At 54.8% G+C, this 19,499-nt stretch overlaps 1 protein-coding gene across 1 annotated transcript; it reads left to right on the top strand.

Annotated features, from left to right (window-relative positions):
* The first annotated feature begins 1,347 nt into the window (after positions 1–1,347).
* On the top strand, positions 1,348–16,641 carry GPR179 (G protein-coupled receptor 179). Its single transcript, NM_001191244.1, has 11 exons — positions 1,348–2,141; positions 3,435–3,543; positions 5,171–5,258; positions 5,679–5,914; positions 6,697–6,765; positions 7,129–7,238; positions 7,533–7,771; positions 7,941–8,079; positions 8,691–8,796; positions 9,814–9,960; positions 11,614–16,641. Exons 1-11 carry the CDS (start codon positions 1,348–1,350, stop codon positions 16,639–16,641), a joined length of 7,065 nt encoding a protein of 2,354 aa, NP_001178173.1.
* Positions 16,642–19,499: the final 2,858 nt, after the last annotated feature.

The following is a 19,499-nucleotide window of genomic DNA, read 5'->3' as shown; positions in this document are numbered from 1 at the left end:
TCTCTGCCCCTCTTCCACCACCTTCCCATTGCTGATCTGTCACCCAGTGATTTGGCTCCTGTGCTTGTGTTTTCTGGTAGTTTCTTTCCTTCTCACTCTGTCCCACCCCCCTTCTTAAGCCTTTGATGCCCCAGATCCCCGAGTATAGGTAGGAAGGGTTGGGTGGTGGTTGCTAAACCCTTCCCTTGCTTTACACGTGGTCTCTACAAACAGCAACATCTGCAAACCAGGAAGAAAGCTCTCAGGAGGGAGTCAAATTGGTCAGCACCTTGATCTTGGATTCAGTAGCCACCAGAACTGTGAGAAATATACTCTTATTGTTTAAGCCACCCAGTGTATGGTATTTCGCTGTGGCAGCCATTCAAGGCTGAGTCTGAGCGCCTGAGAACCATGAAAGCCAGGGGTATAGTTCTCGTCTGAAGAGCAGCAGGCTCAGTACTCAGGAAAAGTTGACTGCAGGTCTGAAGACAAGGGAAAAACCAATGTCTCAGCTGGGACATTGTAGGGGAGTCAGAGCTCTGGGTTTGAGTCTCAACTTAAATGGAGCAGCTAAGTGAGTCTCTGAGCCTTACTGTTTGTGAAATTGGGATAAGAACATTCAGCACAGGTGGGTATGAGGAAGATTCATTGAGATAACACACATGAAAAAGATTTTGTACACTCCCACAGTCTGTACACACACCAATTATGGTTCTATTGAGCTCTCTGGCCCACCCCTCGCCATCCCTAGTCTCAAATTCCAGTTTAGCAGCACGGTGTCAGGGTGAGGGGGGGCACAGGCAGCTAGAGCAGATTGCGGGGAGCTGCAGCTTGGCCCTTTATCATGGCCGTCGAAATTGCTGCCAGGAGGCTAAGTGGAGCAGAGGAGTGGAGAGAGGGGCACCGGCTCATCTGCGGTTGCTATGGCGCCCCATCCTGGATTTGCCCATCTCTCCTAATGGAGCAAAGGGCAGAGGGAGGGAGGGAGGGAGGGAGACAGAACTGCTGGTCCCTTCGTCTCCCCTCCCTTCTGTGTCTCTCTGGAGCAGATGTACGGTGGAGAGTAGGGGGAGGGAGCCTGGATATTGGATAAGAGTGGGAGGGAAGAGTGGTGTGCCAGGATTAAGAGGGTTTGCAGCGAGGGGCCACACTGAGAGGGGAGGGAGCAGAGCCCTCATGCTGACGTCCAGAAGCCAGATGATGATGTTGGAAGAAAAAAAAAAAAAAAACCCGGAGCAAGACAGCGTAAGCATGAGAGAGAGGAAGAGAGGAAACGAGGAGGATTCGAGGATTCGAGGTGTGGAAGCACTGCAGCCACCAAATCCCACAGGCAGCCTGGACCCCAGGGCCCTGCAGGCTGCCCTGAGGATGGACACCAGGGCAGTGGCCATGCCTTCTCCGGCGGCAGGGCTGCTAGGCTGCTGTTTCCTCTTTGGCTGGGCTCTGGGGGTTCCAAGGACCCTCCGCTCTCTGCCCGCACTGTCCTCCAAAATCAAGCCAGGGTCTGTACCCATTTGGGTGCCCCCAGAGGGGGCTGAGGCAGCCCTGGCTTTTCTCTACTCTGGAGATGCTCAACACCTGTCTGGGGCTAACTGCAGTGAGCGCTATGAAGCCCCCGGGGCAGGAGCCAGACCAGGGCTCCCCCCAGTCCTATGGAGAGCAGCAGGTGCTGTGACCCAGGCCGCCAATTTCCTCAACATGCTGCTGCAAGCCAACGACATCCGGGAGTCCAGTGTGGAGGAGGACGTGGAATGGTACCAGGCACTAGTCCGCAGTGTGGCCGAGGGGGACCCAAGGGCATACCGGGCTTTGCTGACTTTTAACCCTCCACCGGGGGCCAGCCACCTGCAGCTGGCCCTGCAGGCCACCCGGGTTGGGGAGGAGACCATCCTTCAGGACTTGTCCGGGAACAGGGTGCAGGAGGAGAGCTCAACTGGAGCCCTGCACCCCGCTGACCTGCAAAAGCGGGTGCTGACCAATGACCTAGGGAGCCTTGGCAGCCCCAAGTGGCCACAGGGGGATGGATATGTCGGGGACGTGCAGCACGTGAGACTGTCTCCTCCCTTCCTGGAATGCCAGGAGGGTCGACTGCGTCCTGGCTGGCTTATCACACTCTCAGCCACCTTCTATGGACTCAAGCCAGACCTCAGTCCGGAGGTCAGGTAAGTGGGTTTGTGCAGGATTTGATGCTATTGTGGATCTGTGGAGGTGGCGGGGGAGGGGGGGGTCCTAGCTGTGCATAGGCTATTTGGTATGCACATGTGCGTCTGGAGGACACAGATGTGTGTATTTGCATTCAGCTGTGTATATTTGCAGTTGACTCTAGGACTCTAACTATGTGTTAACATATACAGGTGTGTGTATGATCGATCCATTTACATATAGGTATACACACGTGTGTGTATGTACTGATGGGGGGCACAGCTGGGCATAGGTCCTGGTTCCCAGATCTGAGTAATGGGTACAATGCAGGAGAGGGTTTGGCAGGGATAGCCGTTACAATCTGTGTACCGGCTTCTCGGAGGAGTCAGATGGGTGTCCCAGGAGTGAAATCCGCTACTCTCTAGCAATCTAGAACTGGAAAAGGAGGCTTCTGCAAGTGAAGGAAAACACCTGGGGGGAGGCTTGGAACCATGGCCCTTTCTGCCCAGAAGTTGTCCAGGTCCCAGTATCACTCCCATGGCTGTATTCTTACATCAAGTCCTGACCCAGGAGCCTGTGATGCTCCTCAAATAATTGACCTCCTCCCTCAACCGGAGTAAAGAGCTGAATGGGAGCCATGATGGGAAGGAGGGAGCAGGTGGATACTATACCACTAGGCATTCAACAATCAACGTTGTTTTCCCAGCTCTGTGTCCCCATTCATTGTCCCCAGCAGAGTTCCTCTCCTGGCCACAGGCAGCCTGGCTTTTTGCCAGCTCTCTCCCCAATTGGCTCAGAGCCAGGGTTGAGAGCCCTCAGGCCAGGCAGCTCTTGAATCTGGGCCCCTCTATTTCATATCTCCTTCACTATGATCAATTCAGACCTGGTTTGGGCAGAGTGGGGCGTTGTTAATATCTGTGCTTTGTGTGCCTGTTTGAGTATAAGTGTGTATACACGCAGTGGGGAAGTGTGAAAATCCCTTCCAGACAGATCATCAGAACCGCAGCTCCCATATATCTTGCCCACTCCCTTTACCCATTGATAGAAATCAGGAAATGCTAGGATGTTGAAAAGCTGAGGGATGGGGGGTGGGGCAAGGGAAAAATCTAGGGGGAGGAGGATTGTTGCTGCAGAGACAGTGAGGGTTAATAGCATTGGAGAAGTGGCATGCTTGTGTGCCCTCTCTCCTGGCACACTACAGCCACTGTGCTAAAGTGCGTAAAGCTTGCATTGCACCATGATCTGAGATCCAAGGATACATGTCCACCTTGGCACCCTTCACTATACCCCTAACTGCCAATTCACTGCCCTAGGGGGCAGGTGCAGATGGACGTAGACCTTCAGAGCGTGGACATCAATCAGTGTGCCAGTGGCCCAGGCTGGTACTCTAACACACACCTGTGTGATCTCAACAGCACCCAGGTAAGGATACGGAGAGTGGGGTACGGGTTTCCTACCTCCCTTCCCCTTTCCCATCATGCCATCAGGAGCAGCTGACGAAGGCACATCAGCCTCTCAGGGCTTCAGGGAAGTCCCTATTGATGAGACAGATAGAAATGAGATACCAGGCTATTTAAAAGTGAGGACACTTACAGCCTAGCCCCATCCCCAATCGGAGACAGCCACCTTCATTCCTTTGCAATCTCAATGTGCCTCCCTGTCTGCTCTCCCTTCTGGTACTGGGTGCTTCAGGATCCCTTCCCAGGACCACTTCCTGAGCCTCTATTAATCAACCCCTTTCCTTCTCCTGAACCACATTCTCCATGTCAACAGAGCTCTGGGCTCCTTCTAACCCACAAAGGATGCTTTATTGGGTGTTTGTTGAAATAAGTGGAATTGGGATGTAGGAGGAATGTAGGAAAAAGTTGAGATGTAGGAGGAGACTAACCAGAGAAGGAGCTTGAAGAGCTCTGGAACTGGTAAAGGTGATGGAACCTGGACCAGGTGCTGGCAAAATCAAAGCCGTGGATGCAGGAGAATCTGGATAATGGAAAGCAATGGTTGGTAATCCTGCAAACCCACTACTGGGAAACTGGGAGGCCAGTGAACTAATCCGCTCCACAGCAACACTGACTGCATGCTTGTTCCTGAGCTGAACCAAAGCCAAGGCGAGCCCCGCAGCCTGCTGGGAAGTGGAGCGGGTCTGGGCATCTGCTGCTCTTCAGGGGACATGTGTCTGAAGCTATACATCCAGGGATGCATAAAGGCTCCCATTGTCCAATGCACTTTTAAACCCAGCCACATTCATGTCTCTGGGTATGCATTTGTCTGATGGTGCAGACTGTGGCAGAAACAGAGCATTTTCTAGCAATCTGAGCAGAGGGGAAAGTTGGGCCACGATTTCATAAGCACCCTTTAGGTGAAATCAGGGCTGGATATGGAATCTTCCTTCCTTTGCCCCATTGCTATCTGTTCCTGGCCACTCCCTACAGTAGATCTGACCTCATCCACGTGCTTATCTTCGCTGCCTGGCTCTGAGGTCTGCTCTGTCTCCTGCTGGGCAAACATCAGTGGGTGGAGTTGGAATAAAGAGCTGGCCTTGGCACCCCACCAGCCTGGCATTAGCCTGGCATTAGGGCTGGGGAGAGCAGTCCTACACCAAAGGCAGATGGCCTTAATAGAGGAAGCTGCTCCCCTGTGGGTGCCTTTTCAACCCACCTGTGTGCCAAAGAGGGAGGCTGATGTTGACACTTTGAAGCAGGATGTAGGCACACAGGTGTGGTTGATCTCAGAGTTCTCTCTGCTTCCACCGCCCCAGCACCTTGCTCTAGCAACAGCTGGGGATTGGGAAATGGGACCTATGAGGCTCCTGTCACAGCTAGTCTGGATAAAAGGCTGATCCATCTCCAAACTCTGTGTTTGGAGGTCTCTTTGATAAGAGAGACAATGGTGGGGTCAGGGTAGGGTCTGCAGGGAGGGATGGCTTCCCCAGGACTGGGGCTCCCCAGTGTAGACCCAGGGGCTGTGGATAGGAGGGTAGATGACCCTCCTACTCTTCCCCGGCGGGAAAGCCCCATATAAATACCTATGGTGTTTGTTGGCCCCACAGTGCGTCCCCCTGGAGAGTCGGGGCTTTGTCCTTGGCCACTACCTGTGCCGCTGCCGACCTGGCTTCTACGGGGCAAGCAACTCCTTGGGTATGTAACAGTGGTGAGGGACAGGCAGGTGTTTTACAGGCTGGGCTGATTGGAGGTGGGTATCTGCGGAAGAAAGGCAGGTTGGGGTGAGATACTGGGAGAAAAACTTGTGGGGCCAGGGCAGAATGTCGAGAGAAGCAGGAGACACAGGCAGGGTCCAATTTGGGGGTGTCTATGCCTTCTGAGACTGAGCCTAAAACATGGCAATTTGATGCAAGCTGACCTCATGGTGAGTCCTAGCCTGGTATCACCTCTTCTTCTGCCTTCCCCTGCAAGTACTCACTTCCTCATTCCTTCCCCCAGGGGCCACAGACCCTAAGAGGGCAGGATAAGAACTGTGCCAACCATGAGGAGAGAAGGCTGGGGTCTCAGGATGCCCCAGCCACGCCCTTCTCCCTGTACCCATCTTGTTCATTATAGGCTCAGAGGAGGGTGCTGTCCAGCCTCCTGGGCAATTTGGGTCCCCTCAAGGCAGCTCCGGGAGGCTGCTGCGCTGCCAACCATGTGCCGAGGGCTGTGCCAGCTGCCTGGATGCCACGCCGTGCCTGGTGGAGGAAGCCCCCAGGCTGAGGGCAGCGGTGCTGGCCTGTCAGATGTGCTGCATGCTGGTTGTCTTCCTGAGCATGCTGGTCTCCTATCGCTGCCGCCAGAGCAAGGCAAGCAAGGCCCCACAGCTCTCTTCTCTGCACATGTCCTACCCATCGTGAATCTCTAGCATCAGGGGGAGACCAAAGACTACCTAAGGCTAGAACTTGAAAAATGCAAGTTTGAGCCTTAATCTAACTCACTCTCTGACATTAAGCAAGTGACCTCACCACCATAGACCTGTTTCCTCACCTGTGCAATGAAGTCACTGGACTTGATTCAAAGCACTGTGTAGGCACTAGGGGAAGTGATCTGGTCCCTTATGGAGCTCCCAGTTGAGTGGAAGAAGCAATGGCAGCACAGTAAGACAGGGGCCAGGATGGAGGTGCCAGCTGCTGTGGCAGGTCAGAAAAGGGATCCAGTCATCCCGCCTGAGATGGTGTGGGATGTCTTTCTGGAGAACATGACACTTGAGCCAAGTTTGGTCAATTGACAGAGAAGGGAGTTTCTAGGCAAGGGAGCTGTCTGACCCAAAGCTTGGGGGAAAGCCTGAGATCCCTTCTAGCTCCAGCAGCCTCCAATTCCAGCCCAGGTCTGCAGCAAGGCCCAGGGTGAGATTGGGAGGGGCATGGGGCTGCAGGGGCTATGTGAAACCTTGGCCTCAGCTAGGCTTAGTGCCAGTGGAGCTAAGAGCCTGTGGATGAAGAAGGCACAGCTGAAGTTATAGGGGGTAGCTTTAGCTCAGGGCCACAGAGTGACCCCTCAAACAGACCTGAGACCCTCCTGCACCATCCTCCAGGCTCTATCCTCTCGCTATCCTGCTTATGTGCATCTTTCTTTCCTGGGTTCACAGAGGATCCGAGCATCTGGAGTGGTACTGCTGGAAGCCATCCTTTTCGGATCCCTGCTGCTCTACTTCCCTGTGAGTTTGTGGCTAGAGCCTGACCCCACCTCCTGGGATCCCCCCAGTCCCAACCTGGCACCCTCCACACCCCGGAATCTGTCCTCTGTATCCTGTGGGGGGATTCAGAGACCTCAAAATCTCCCTGCTCGTACCTACAGGTGACAGGCTGGCCTAGTGAGGCTTAAAAGAGCTCTATGACCTGTTGTGTAACTTAGGACAAGTTATCTAACCTCTCTGATAAGAAAGCTGCTCCTCTGCAGAATGGAGGTGATGATGTCTCTGTGGGGAGGCTGTTAGAAGGATCAGCAAGGTGCTTAGCGTAGGCCTGGCACCCAGTGCAAGTGCAATGGACAGCAATTGTTTTTACCCCTTCCCCACCAGGTCTTCATCCTGTACTTCAAGCCCAGTGTCTTTCGCTGCATCGCCCTCCGCTGGGTCCGGCTGCTGGGCTTTGCCATTGTCTACGGCACCATTATACTCAAGCTTTATAGGTAGGGTCTGGGTAGGGCCTTGTTCTCATGTGGCTCCCTCCAGGCCACCCCAACTCATTTATGGGATGGAGTTCTTCACCGCCAGACCCCCTATCCAATCTGCTCCTCTGGGCCTCCAAGGCCTGCTCCCGTCACTGTAGCCCTCCCCACCATGTAACTTTTTTGGGGGGGCGGTAAGAGGAGGCAGTGACCCATGGAAGGGATGGGAGAATAGGGATGTGTGGAGGGGAGGGAAGCAATGGCCAGAGGCGTCCCCTCTCCCTGCGTCTACCAGCCACACCCTGACCCTTGTAGAGTGCTCCAGCTCTTTCTGTCTCGAACGGCCCAGCGAGGCCCCCACCTGAGCAGCGGGCGGCTGCTGCGGCGTCTGGGGCTGCTCCTGCTGCTGGTGCTGGGCTTCCTGGCTGTGTGGACGGCAGGGGTCCTGGAGCCAGGAATTCAGCACACGTCACTGGTAACACGGGGCCACACACACACGGGACGCCACTTCTACCTCTGCCACCACGACCGCTGGGACTACATCATGGTGGTGGGTGAGTTACTCCCACAGAGTCCAGCCTCACTCTGGTCCCCCGCCCTGTACCTCCAAGGGTTCTTCCTCCTGTACCTGGACCAGGCTCCCCCCAGAACCCTCTACAGAGAAAGGGGTGGCATGGCTGCTGAGGTGGTACCTGGCTCTGTCCCTCCCTCCCTTCCCTACAGCTGAGATGCTGCTCCTGTGCTGGGGCAGCTTCCTCTGCTACGCCACCCGGGCTGTTCCCTCAGCCTTCCACGAGCCACGATACATGGGCATCGCCCTGCACAACGAGCTGCTGCTTTCTGCCGCCTTCCACGCAGCCAGGTGAGGACAAGCCCTCCTACCCACCACGCCTTCCACCCTAACACCATTCCTCACCTCTCCCAGGGGAGGGTACCCCCATCCCAAAATCCTGCTGGCAACACCCGCTACACCGCAGCAAGGTGAGGAAAGTCCCTCACCTAGAGTTCTCTCCCTACCCTACAGACATCCTTCCTGTACCCTATGTCTCGCCCAACACCCTAAGTGCTCTCCCATTCCATCCCCTACTGCTCTCCTCCCTACACGGGCTCCATTCTCCCTGCCTTCTTCCCCTCATACCTCAGCCGTCCCAGCAGCAGACCTGCTGTGCGTGTCCACAAGGACCTGGCCCTGTGGTGAAGGCAGAACCAATCCACGGGGCGGTTCATAACAGTGCTATAAGCAGCCAGAGAAGGCAAGCTGGAGGAGTCTGGGAAGGCTTCTTGGAAGTGGGGATTAACATGAGCCCTGAGGTGGGAGGGCAGGAAGAAGGAAGAGTGCCTTCCTCACTCCACTGAGCACCTGCAGGAGGTCAGGGCTGGGGTTGGGGGGAGAGCCACTGGGACAGGTGAGAGGGAAGAGGCCGCTCCCACCCGCAGCTAACCATCACCCCACCACTACCACCTCACCCCCAGGTTTGTGCTGGTTCCCTCCTTGCACCCGGACTGGACGCTCCTCCTCTTCTTCTTTCACACTCACAGCACAGTCACCGCCACGCTGGCTCTGATCTTCATCCCTAAGGTGAGGTCTTCTCTGGCCTCCAAGTGAGGTGACCCCGGCCCCTTGGCCAGGGGCACTGTGGACCTGCTGTGTCCACAGTGCCCTGTCCAGGTCAGGGCGAGAATGACACCTGGGCCCAGAGGGATTTGGAGCCCACTTAGGAGTTGGCTCGGAGAAGGCAATGGCACCCCACTCCAGCACTCTTGCCTGGAAAATCCTATGGACGGAGGAGCCTGGTAGGTTGCAGTCCATGGGGTCGCAAAGAGTTGGATACAACTGAGCGACTTCACTTTCACTTTTCATTTTCATGTATTGGAAAAGGAAACGGCAACCCACTCCAGTGTTCTTGCCTGGAGAGTCCCAGGGACGGGGGAGCCTGGTGGGCTGTTGTCTATGGGGTTGCACAGAGTCGGACACGACAGAAGTGACTTAGCAGCAGCAGCAGTAGCAGCAGTAGGAGTTGGCTAAGGGCTTCCCTGGTGGCTCAGATGGTAAAGAGTCCCTCTGCAATGTGGGAACCCAGATTTGATCTCTGGGTGGGGAAGATCCCCCTGGAGAAGGGAATGGCAATCCTCTTCAGTATTCTTGCCTGGAGGATCCCATGGACAGAGGAGCCTAGCAGGCTACAGTCCTTGGGGTTGCAAAGAATTGGACAAGACTGAAGCGACTTAGCACGCATATAGGAGTTGGGGAAGGACGCTCTGTCTCCAATCCCTGGGCAAGGGTAATAAGAGCTAGAGCTGAAGGGGGTCCTTGTAACACAATTGGAAGGTTGGCAGACTCTGAAAATAAACTCGGAAGCAGTTACAGAAGATAGGTGAGGGGGCTGAAGGACATGGCTAGGAATTGTGGGCACAGGGCATTAGAGACCCCTGGTCTCTAAGTTAGAGAAAATCAGGAAGGATGAGATGGAACAATACTCTTTTGACCTCCAGAATCCCAAATCAGAAGGGGTTGAGGATTTATGGAGTAAATACATATGCCACAGGGTAGGGAGCCAACATGAGTCTTTTTCCTGATCATGCCCACCCTGGCCAGTTCCGGAAGCCGGGGGCTCCTCCCCGAGAGGAGATCTTGGATGAGGTGTACGAAGACGAGCTGGACCTGCAGCGCTCAGGCTCCTACCTCAACAGCAGCATCACTTCAGCCTGGAGCGAGCGCAGCCTGGACCCTGGAGACATTCGGGTAGGTGCTGCCCTCCTGACCTCCTCTTGATGGTACTTAGGGACTGGACATGGAGCAGTGATGCCCTGCCACTCGGGCTGTGTGCCACTGAAGGTCCCCTGTCCTCCCCCTAGTCTTGCATCCCTTTCTTCTCCACCATTGCCCCAAGCTGCTTCTCCTGCTTCTACACAAAGGAGACCACACATGTGAAAAGATCCCCCCAAATACCGAAACTCACATTCCTGACCCACTTGGCAAGGGAGGCAGAACCATGAGTGGAGCTCAAATCACCTGTGTCCTCCACTCAACAGGGCCACCATGAGTGGCAGACTGAAAAGCCCCTCAGCCCCCAGCACACCCAGCAGTTAGTGCTCCTAGGGCCATCAGGGTTGGGTAATTCAGCCACTGGCTACCAAGGATTTCCATACCAGGATCCTCTTTCCTTGGACTCAGCAGTGTTACAGAAAGGAAGTGCTTCCTGAGTCTTACATCAGGAGAGCATCCTTACTATATTTTTCTGCTTAAGAATATCATAATGGTGATAGGAACCTTGATGAGAGGCTCAGAGAGTTAGGAAATAAAGAGACTGGCAGTAAAGCCCATTGTTTTATAGAATCTACAGTGGGAACAGTCCCAGGAAGCCACTGGGTCCATCCCTCCACCTTCCCTGAAGCCCCCTCCACATCTGACTTGTTTACATCCCCCAATTCCTTCCTTCCTTGTCTCAACTGCCCCCATGTCCTCCTCACCATCTGAGTTCTGCGTTTCCTGCCTCCTGGGGATAGGTTTAACTGAGACCCCAATCTATCAGGTAGGCCTAAGTGGAGGCAGGTGGCCACTGCCATGCCATCCTTGACCCTCCAGCTTGGGGATCAGCAGTGGGTGTGCTCTCCCTATGCTCACTGTGGGGAGAGCACCAAAGTAGGAAGAGCTTTCAAAGCCCCATCCTGTCACTTACACCTGAAAAGGCAATGGCACCCCACTCCAGTACTCTTGCCTAGAAAATCCCATGGAAGGAGGAGCCTGGTAGGCTGCAGTCCATGGGGTCGCTAGAGTCGGACACGACTGAGGGACTTCACTTTCACTTTTCACTTTCATGCATTGGAGAAGGAAATGGCAACCCACTCCAGTGTTCTTGCCTGGAGAATCCCAGGGACGGGGGAGCCTGGTGGGCTTCCGTCTATGGGGTCGCACAGAGTCCGACACGACTGAAGCGACTTAACAACAAAAACAACAATGGCCGTTTTCACACCCACTGATCGCACCACTTCTTTAAAGCAGTGAACACTAGGCAGTCAGATTTCCTTCCTTTATTGAAGTAGAGGCTCAGAGAGGGCAAGAAAATAGCCTTGAGGCATACCATAGGTCAGCAGCCTCAAACCCACGTTTCCTGTGCGCCAAGCTGGGACCGCCCACCAGACCACAGTGCCGGGTAGAAGGCAGGGCCCTGCGTCCTCAGGGTTGAGTGGGTCGGGCTCAGAACTAGGTTGGTGTTGGCCCTGCAGAAACGGAGAAGTGACTTTTCCAAGTGTTTTAAAAGCCAGGAAGGGACACGGCTTGGTGGGAAAGCGTTCCCCCAGAAAAAAGGGTCTCAGCACCAGCTGAGGGGCAGAGCAGCGCCCGCCAGGGGATGGAGAGGATGGTCCTCACGCGGCTTTGCTCTCCGGCCCCCAGGACGAGCTGAAGAAGCTCTACGCCCAGCTCGAGGTTCATAAGACCAAGGAAATGGCTGCGAACAACCCCCACCTGCCCAAGAAGCGGGCCAGCTGGCGCCAGGGCCTGGGCCGCTCCTTCATGAGGTACCTGGCCGAGTTCCCCGAGGCGCTGGCCCGCCAGCACTCCCGGGACTCGGGCTCCGCGGGCCGCGGCAGCCTGCCCGGCTCCTCCCGCCGCCGGCTGCTCAGCGCCAGCCTCCGGGAGCCCGCCGCGCCGCCCGGCCTGCGTAAGTGCCGCAGCACCTGCGAGCAGGACTGTGACCCCCAACGGGACCACAGCCCGCCTCTGGTCGACTCGCTGCTGCGGAGGAAGCTGGCCCGCAAGGGGCCGCGATCCGACAGCCGCGAGTCCGGCGAGTCGGCGGCCGGGCCCCCCGCGCTGGGCTTCAGGTCGGCCAGCGCCCACAACCTGACGGTGTGCGAGCGGTTGCCCCGCGCCCGGCCCGCCTCGCTGCACAAGTCGCTGAGCGTCGTGGCCGGCGCCAGGGAAAAGGCCCTGCTCGTGGCCAGCCAGGCCTACCTGGAGGAGACCTACCGGCAGGCAAAGGAGCGGGAGGAGAGAAGGAAGGCAGAGGCCGCCTTGGCCAGCCCAGCGCGGAGGCCCTCGGCCCGGAGGCTGGAGCGAGTTCGAGCAGCCCCCGTGTCGGCCCCACCTTCCCCGGCCAAGAGCCGCAGCGTGGACAGCTCCCACGTCTCCGGACGGTTGCACGAGGAGGCAGCCAGAAGGCTGCCGCACGTGCCCATCCAGCACCAGATCTCCACACCCATCATGGCCACGTCCGGGGCGGGCCTGGGGGAGCCGGGGATGCTGTCTCCCACCTCCACTTTGGCCCCAGCTCTGATGCCAGCTCCTGCCCCTGCCCTGGCACCCATCCCAGTACCCCCACAAAGCCCCAACCTACTTACCTACATCTGCCCGTGGGAGAATGCAGAACTGCCGGTAAAGAAAGAAAATGTGGCTCAGGAAGGCCCCTCGGGGCCAGAGCAAGGCAACCCATCTCATGCCCCAGCTCGGGCCCGTCTCTGGAGGGCCCTCTCTGTGGCAGTAGAGAAGAGGGGGCCTGGGGAGAATGGGATGGACACAGAGGATGGGCATCTCCAGGGGGAAACTGAGGAGGATGAGAACAGGCCCAAGGTCTTCTCTAAATCCCACAGCCTCAAGACCCCTGTCCAGCAGGGTTCCATGCGCAGTCTGGGCCTGGCTATCAAAGCTCTGACCCGTTCTCGGAGCACACACAGAGAGAAGGAGAGTGGGGAAGGGAGTCCTAAGAAGGAGAAGGGCCGAGCTTCTGGAGAGGGTGTGGGGGCATGCCCCAGATCTCCCAGGCCAGGCCGGCCCAAGGGGGTGAGTAAGCAGGCGGCACTTGGCCCCTATGATGATGAAGAGTCCCTCCAGAACCAACAGAACGCTCACACCAGCAGGATGCTCCAAGTCTGTCACCGGGACAGCAGCAGGGAACAAGAAGACAGAGGCAGGAGGACTTCCCAGTGTCTAGGGGAGGGGAAGGTTGAGAGAGCAGGTAAAACAGGCCCTGCCACACTGAAGCAACTCAGGCAGGGCACAGCTGGGGACAAAAATGCTAAGCAAGCAAAAGAAGCTCCTGTGGGGTGGCAGGAACTACCCAAAGCTGGCCTCCAGCCCCTGGGCAGTGCTGACCCCAGGGTGACAGAAGTGTGCCCCTGGGAAGTCACCGAGTCAGAACTGTGTCAGCCTGATGGTAGCAACAAAGCTGAAATCTGCCCCTGGGAGGTGGGTGGAATCCCTGAGGAGGAGGCCCTACGGCAATATCTAGATGCCTCCCAAGGCGAGAAGGAGAAAGCCTCAGAAAAATCTGAGCCCAAAGATGTGGTTGTTGTGGCTCGGAAAAAGCCAGAGAGGTTGGTCAGGGGTCAGGAGGCAGTTTGTCCTTGGGAGAGTGCTGATCCTGGGGGTGTGTCTCCTGGGTCAGCCCCTCAGGACTCGGACAGAACCAGGGGCCGGTCTGAGGCAGTGGGCAGTGTGGAGCCTAGAGAGGTGGAGACGCATCGGTGGGAAGCCCCTGGCCCAGGAGCTTGTACATCTGACATCACCACGGCAGAGCTGTGTCCCTGGGAGGCAAGTGAAGGAGAGACAGGGAAACCATCCCAGGAGGGAGTAAAGAAACTCCCCCAGGAAAAGCAGAAAACCCCCGAGAAAACAATCTTCTGGAAAGAACAGAAACTGGGTGAAGGCTTGGAGTCTCTTTGTCAGTGGGAAAGGACAGATTTCCGGGGCCCCTCAGTGGTTTCTACTCAGGCCCCAGGAACCCCCGGTTGCTCAGGGAGTTTGGGCAGTAGCATCACTGAAGTCTGTCCATGGGAGGCAGGAGACAGTCCTGCCATTGGGAAGGCAGAGATCTGTCCCTGGGAGCTGGGTGATGAGATAGTAGGGAAGGAAATGCTGAGTCAGGGGCCAGGTGGCGAATCTCCCCAGGAAAAGTGGGACACCTCCAGAACAGGGAGCTTTGGAGAGATGAGGGGATGGACTGGGAAAGCAGTGCAGAAACTTAGCCAACAGCAGGAGTCAGTGTGTCCGTGGGAAAGCACAGCTGCTGGGCACTCTGGCCCACATCTAGACAATTCCTCATCCAAAGCTGATGGCCAGCTCCTCAGCAATAAAGGAAGTAGAGCAGCGCAGGTCTGCCCACCAGATCTCAGGTCAGAGGGAAAGGGAGCAACACCTGCCAAGGCAGAAGTCTGTCCCTGGGAGGTGAATGAGAGAACGACAGAGGACTGGACATCAGGGCAGGCACCAAAAGGAAGAGAATCTCAAAAGGACAAGGAGAAGATGCTTGAAATATCAGGCATCAAAGCTAGCCCAAGTTGGGCAAAGCCTGAGGAACAGATGCCAACGCAGGAAGCAGTCTGTCCCTGGGAGAGTGTGGACCCTGTCAGCTTCACCCCACAACCTGGTCTTCAAGACACAGGTGGACCCAAAGCCAGTTTCCAGATGTCTGGCAGTGTGGAAAGCAAAACTGCTGAGATTTGTCCCTGGGACGCGGAGGAAACCCTGCCTGCTGAGAAGGCTGAGGTCTGTCCCTGGGAGGTGAGTGCTGGAGCTGGGGAGAGAAGGGCTTTGGGAATGGAGGCCATTAGGCAATTTTCAAGCAAAACGAGGAAGCCTTCTGCAGATTCTGGACCTAGCGAGAGAGCTGTTGGTACTCCAGAGAGGCAGGCCCAGGAGCGGGAACGGGCTTGCCCCTGGGAGAGCATGGATCCAGGGGGCTCCTCTTGGCATTCAGACACTCTGGGCACTGCCAAGCCAAAACCTGGGGTCCAGGAGCTGGACCGTGTGGGGTGCAGACCAGTGGAGGTATGTCCCTGGGAAGTGGAGGGAGCACCTACTAGTGAAAAAGTCAAGGTCTGTCCCTGGGAGGTGGATGAAGGAGCCCCTGGGAAGGAATTAGAACAAGAGATGAGAACGGACTCAGTGGGGCAGAGGGAGAAAATGCTAGAAAAGGGGAGACTCACCTCCCTGGGAGAAGACAGATCGAAATGGAAAACACAACTGAGTCAAGAGCAGGAAGCTGTGTGTCCCTGGGAGAAGGACTTGAGGGCACCCACTGCTCAGGCCCCTGAGGTCTCAGACGTGTCCAGCAGAGGGGTAGAGGAGCCCTCCCTAGAAATAAGTGATGAGGCAGCAGAGAAAGGGGGCCTGACGCAAGACCCAAAGATGGACTCCTCCCCAGAACACGTAGCCCCAGAAAAAGCAGAAGTCACTGCTGAAGATGGGGAAAAAGTGAGCAGTGAACTACAACCTGTCCATCTCCAGGAGAGCACAGCCCCCAGGGACTCCTCCTCCCACCCACATAGTCAGTGCCCTGACCAACCTAAAGCCTGCTCTCAGACACTGCCCAGCGCTGGGGACAGGCTCGCTGAGGTCTGCCTGTGGGACGCTTCCGCCACAGACGCTCCCAAACCTGACGGCGGTGCCAAAGCTGAGACCTGTCCCTGGGAAGTGACTGAAAGAACCCCTGAGGAAGGGGCGTCAAGACAGGATGGAGATGAGGAAACTCAAGAGGAGAAGGGGAAAGCCCCAGAAAAACCAGAGCACAAAGCTGTGGCCCTTCAGGAAGAGCCTGAGAGGGCAGATGGAAAGCAGGAACCAGCCCCACAAGCTTCCGACAGTAGCAAAGAAAGTCCCAAGGCAGCAGGCAGTGTGGGGGCCAGAGTAGCAGAAGTATGTCCACAGGAAGCGCAAGAAGCTCCCCCTGATAAGAAAACAGAAATCTGCCTTTGGGAGGTGAGCCAAGAAACAGCAGAGAAAGGGGGATGTGAACAAGAGGTAGACAGAGAATCTCAAGGGCAAAGAGTAATGTTCCTGCAAAAGGCAGAATCTGGAGGGACTGAAGAACACTCTTCAGAAGAAGTAAAAGTCAGCGGAGAGATGGAGGCAATCTGCCCTTGGGAAGGTACAAGGTCAGAAGGGCTCTCTCCTCAGCCAGATGCTCCAGCCACGGACCAACCCAAAGACAGTCCCCATGGAGTAAGCAGTATGGGGAGCCGGGTGGCAGAGCTGTGTCAATGGGAAGTCACAGATCCCGAAGGAAATAAAATAACAGGCACCATGGCAGACATCGACACATGTCTCTGGGAGGGAACTGGAGCCCCATCTGAGGAATCTGGTCTCCTGGCTTTAACAGCAACTCAGAAGCAAATGCTCTGCCCCACAGCCCCTGAGAACCCACCATGCCTTTTAGTCCAGAGACCTTTGGGTAGCTTCTTTCCAGACAGCAAAAGCCCCCGCCCCAAAGTGAACAAGCCAGCCAGCACCTTTACTCTGGAGGGTGTCAGAGAACTCCAAGTCCCTTCAGAACCTGGGCCGAGGACCAGCTTAGGCCCAGAGCCAACCCTCCAAGAAGCTATGACTCAGAAGTCTTCTTCCTTAACTGAAGACCTAGAAGTAGCTTCTGAAACTCAACTTGAAGAACTCACCCCTCCAACTGTCTATCCTTGGGACTGGGAGTAACAACTGCATCAGTGAGGTCATACACTGGGTGGCTAGCTTTCAGAACAGTCAAGGTTCTTTCCAAGTTCTAGGTGTTTCCAAAAAACTGAAACAACCTAAAGGTTGGTTGGCCACTTTCCCTTTCCTTTCCCTTTCACAAACTTGGCCACTTTCCCTCTCTAAGAAGGCCAGAAGTCAACTCATTCCAAAGGCAAACTGTACAAGAAAGGTGCAACTCAGACTCCAAAAGGAAGTACCAGCCTCTCTTTACTTCCAGTTCTCCTTCCTGCTCCAGAGGACGAGAGCCAGACCTTCTGCTTCTAATTAATCCTCCCATCCAGCTAGAGTACTCAACACAAGCCATCTGTGACATCACTAGTAAAGCTAATGTTAATGACAAAAGGGAGTCAGCTGTACCCGGCCCACACTTTCACAAAGGTAGACACATTCTTCTCTGAAGTCTCCCAGGGATAATTTTTGAGAAGAAACTAAACCACTCAAGGCATTGGCAACATAGAGGCTGAAGATTATAAAAGGTCACCACAGAGAGTTTAGAAGCTACTTAATTCAAGTTCAAAGGCAAATCAGAGGAAAACTTAAATGGCTCAAAAGAGGTCCCTGTAATGCCTTAAAGATCTTGTCATTTTGACTTTGGACCCCCAGTTTCTGTTTTATTGATCCTCTTACCTGCCCTGCTTGACTGCTGAAGTAGAGTCAATCAAGCACATTTATGTCCATATCAACATCTGGCGTCCAAAGCAACGTAGGAGACACAGAGTGTAAAGGGAAAGGCAACGGCTCCAGGTCCTGCCCACGCAGGCCGAGGGAGAGCTCTCCTTTCCAGACACTGTCTCACAGTTGAAGAAGCATGCCTCTTGCTAGCCTTCTCAGATGGCCTTCCCTTCTTCCTGCCCCATCTTTTGACAGTCTGCAGAGTTCACCCCTCTGCCTCATTCTCCTAGCCTTTCAGTACTGTCATCAAAGGGACTCCTCTCTGTTGTCAAATGCAACGGGAGCCTGGGGAATTTCTGGTTCTGAGACAAGAACCACTCCAGCTCACCTGCTCATTAACAAGAGGCCCACATCAGTCTCTTTCCCAAGAAGCTTGAGCAAGAAAGGAGGTCCTGTTTACAGCCAGCACTGTACTTGCCCTCAGAAAGATTCGTGGTGGGGGCAGGTTAGAGCCCAACAGCCAGGGAAAGGGCATCCTTAAGTACAAAGCCTCCTTTCTTAGGGAGCTCTTTCTGGTTCTATTCTTTCAAGCCAATTCAGGCTACTCTTACTTAAGCGGTCCTAGATAACAAGAGTGCTGGAAATAGGTGATACTACCAAAGGGAAATGAGAAAGGAGAAAAACACTGGTCACAGACATCCCAGATCTGGCAGAGGTGAGGGGGTGGAAATAGGCAGAGTAAACACGGCAGAGCTGGGCAGGGACCCACCTTCTAACTGGACAGATACTGATGCCATTCACAAGGAGGAAAAAAGACAAAAGGCAACCAAATACCCAATGGGAAAAAAAAGTTTGCATGTAAATAAAATATTCTGGGCAGCTACAGGGCTTCGCAGAAAGTAGCAAAAGTGCTCCATGTCCAAAAAGGAGGAGAAAGCATGGAATAACCCACTTGCAGAGACCAGACATCCTTGTTCCCTATCTAAGCTCTCCCTCTTACCTAGGAGCCCTTCCCCAGGCTTCCAGAGCAGTAATTAAAGTGTATTCTTTCCCTGGGCTGAATTCTCAGCCTCGCAGCTTGTGTGTGTGTGTGTATACTGTTGTATCCGACTCTTCATGACCCCGTGAACTGTAGAACACCAGGTCCTCTGTCCATAGTATTTTCCAGGCAAGAATACTGGAGTGGGTTTCCATTTCCTACTCGAGAATCTTCCGGAGCCACAGATCAAACCCGCATCTCTTGTGTCTCCTGCATTGGCAATAATTCTCTTCCCTTGAGCCACATGGGAAGCCCTCATAGCTTCTGAACCAATGGAAATTCTGCACCTGAAAACAATCCCACTGAGAATGGACTAGCTGGGAACAGAAAAGTCGTCCCTGTAATCACGGCTGTGAAATAAGCCATGGGGAAAAAATAAAGAATGCTTTCTTGACCACTGTAGTTGTTTCTAGCTTATTTGTTACGGTAAATTTATTTTTTCAACATTTCTAAACATTAATAGTAGACAGGTAAGGAAAAGACAGTGGCTGCTCTGGTAGCCACACTGCAGCCTTAGAGACTAAGGGGCGGTCTGGCTAATTCTCAGCCAGTGTTCAGCTACATGGCTAGCACTGCAGATGGTCTCTGCCCAGCCCTTCGAGCCAATCCTGTACATCTGGGCCATCCGCTCAGCTGGATTTGACCCCAAGGGGAAATGAAAACTGCACTTATCCTCTGGCTCCCTGGTGGCAGCTATTGCTTAGCTGCTATTTAGGATTATCTACAGACCCCTGAGACAGATCTAGGGGAGTGGGGTGAAATAGCTTATTTGAAAGCTTTAAATATTTTCATAGAAATCAAAATGCTGTTTGGTCATTAAGTGTGCTTTCTCTGCTCCCTGTCCCACCCAGGACTGCCTCTCCCTTACTCCACACACCCCCCAGCTGTGGATCCTACTGAAAGCACCTCCCTTCTCATTTTGCCTTAATCCGGGGCTCAGGCAAATAGGATATGGCCAAACCTCACTTGGGCAGCAATGCTGGAAACTGATGTACATTTTTAAGCCAAAAGGGTTGAGACTAAGTAGCCTGATGAGAGTGGCTGCTTTGGATTAACCCGCTAGTGCTGCCTCTCCCCTAAGCATACACATCTTGTTTCTGTGGTCTGCACTTGGCAGCTGTTATTAAAACCTTAGTTCTCCCTAGTGAGGCCTGGTCTGTTTGCTGCT

Source organism: Bos taurus, chromosome 19, assembly GCF_002263795.3.
Source record: "Bos taurus isolate L1 Dominette 01449 registration number 42190680 breed Hereford chromosome 19, ARS-UCD2.0, whole genome shotgun sequence".
NCBI classification, from domain to species: domain Eukaryota; kingdom Metazoa; phylum Chordata; class Mammalia; order Artiodactyla; family Bovidae; genus Bos; species Bos taurus.
This window is presented reverse-complemented; position numbering and strand designations above follow the sequence as displayed.

Excerpts from the sequence above, each read along its gene's own strand:
- GPR179 (NM_001191244.1), top strand. The coding sequence starts at position 1,348 with ATGGACACCAGGGCAGTGGCCATGCCTTCTCCGGCGGCAGGGCTGCTA. Across the intron at positions 5,915-6,696 it reads ATCGCTGCCGCCAGAGCAAG|AGGATCCGAGCATCTGGAGT; the intron begins GCAAGCAAGGCC and ends CTGGGTTCACAG. Across the intron at positions 8,080-8,690 it reads GCCGCCTTCCACGCAGCCAG|GTTTGTGCTGGTTCCCTCCT; the intron begins GTGAGGACAAGC and ends CCTCACCCCCAG.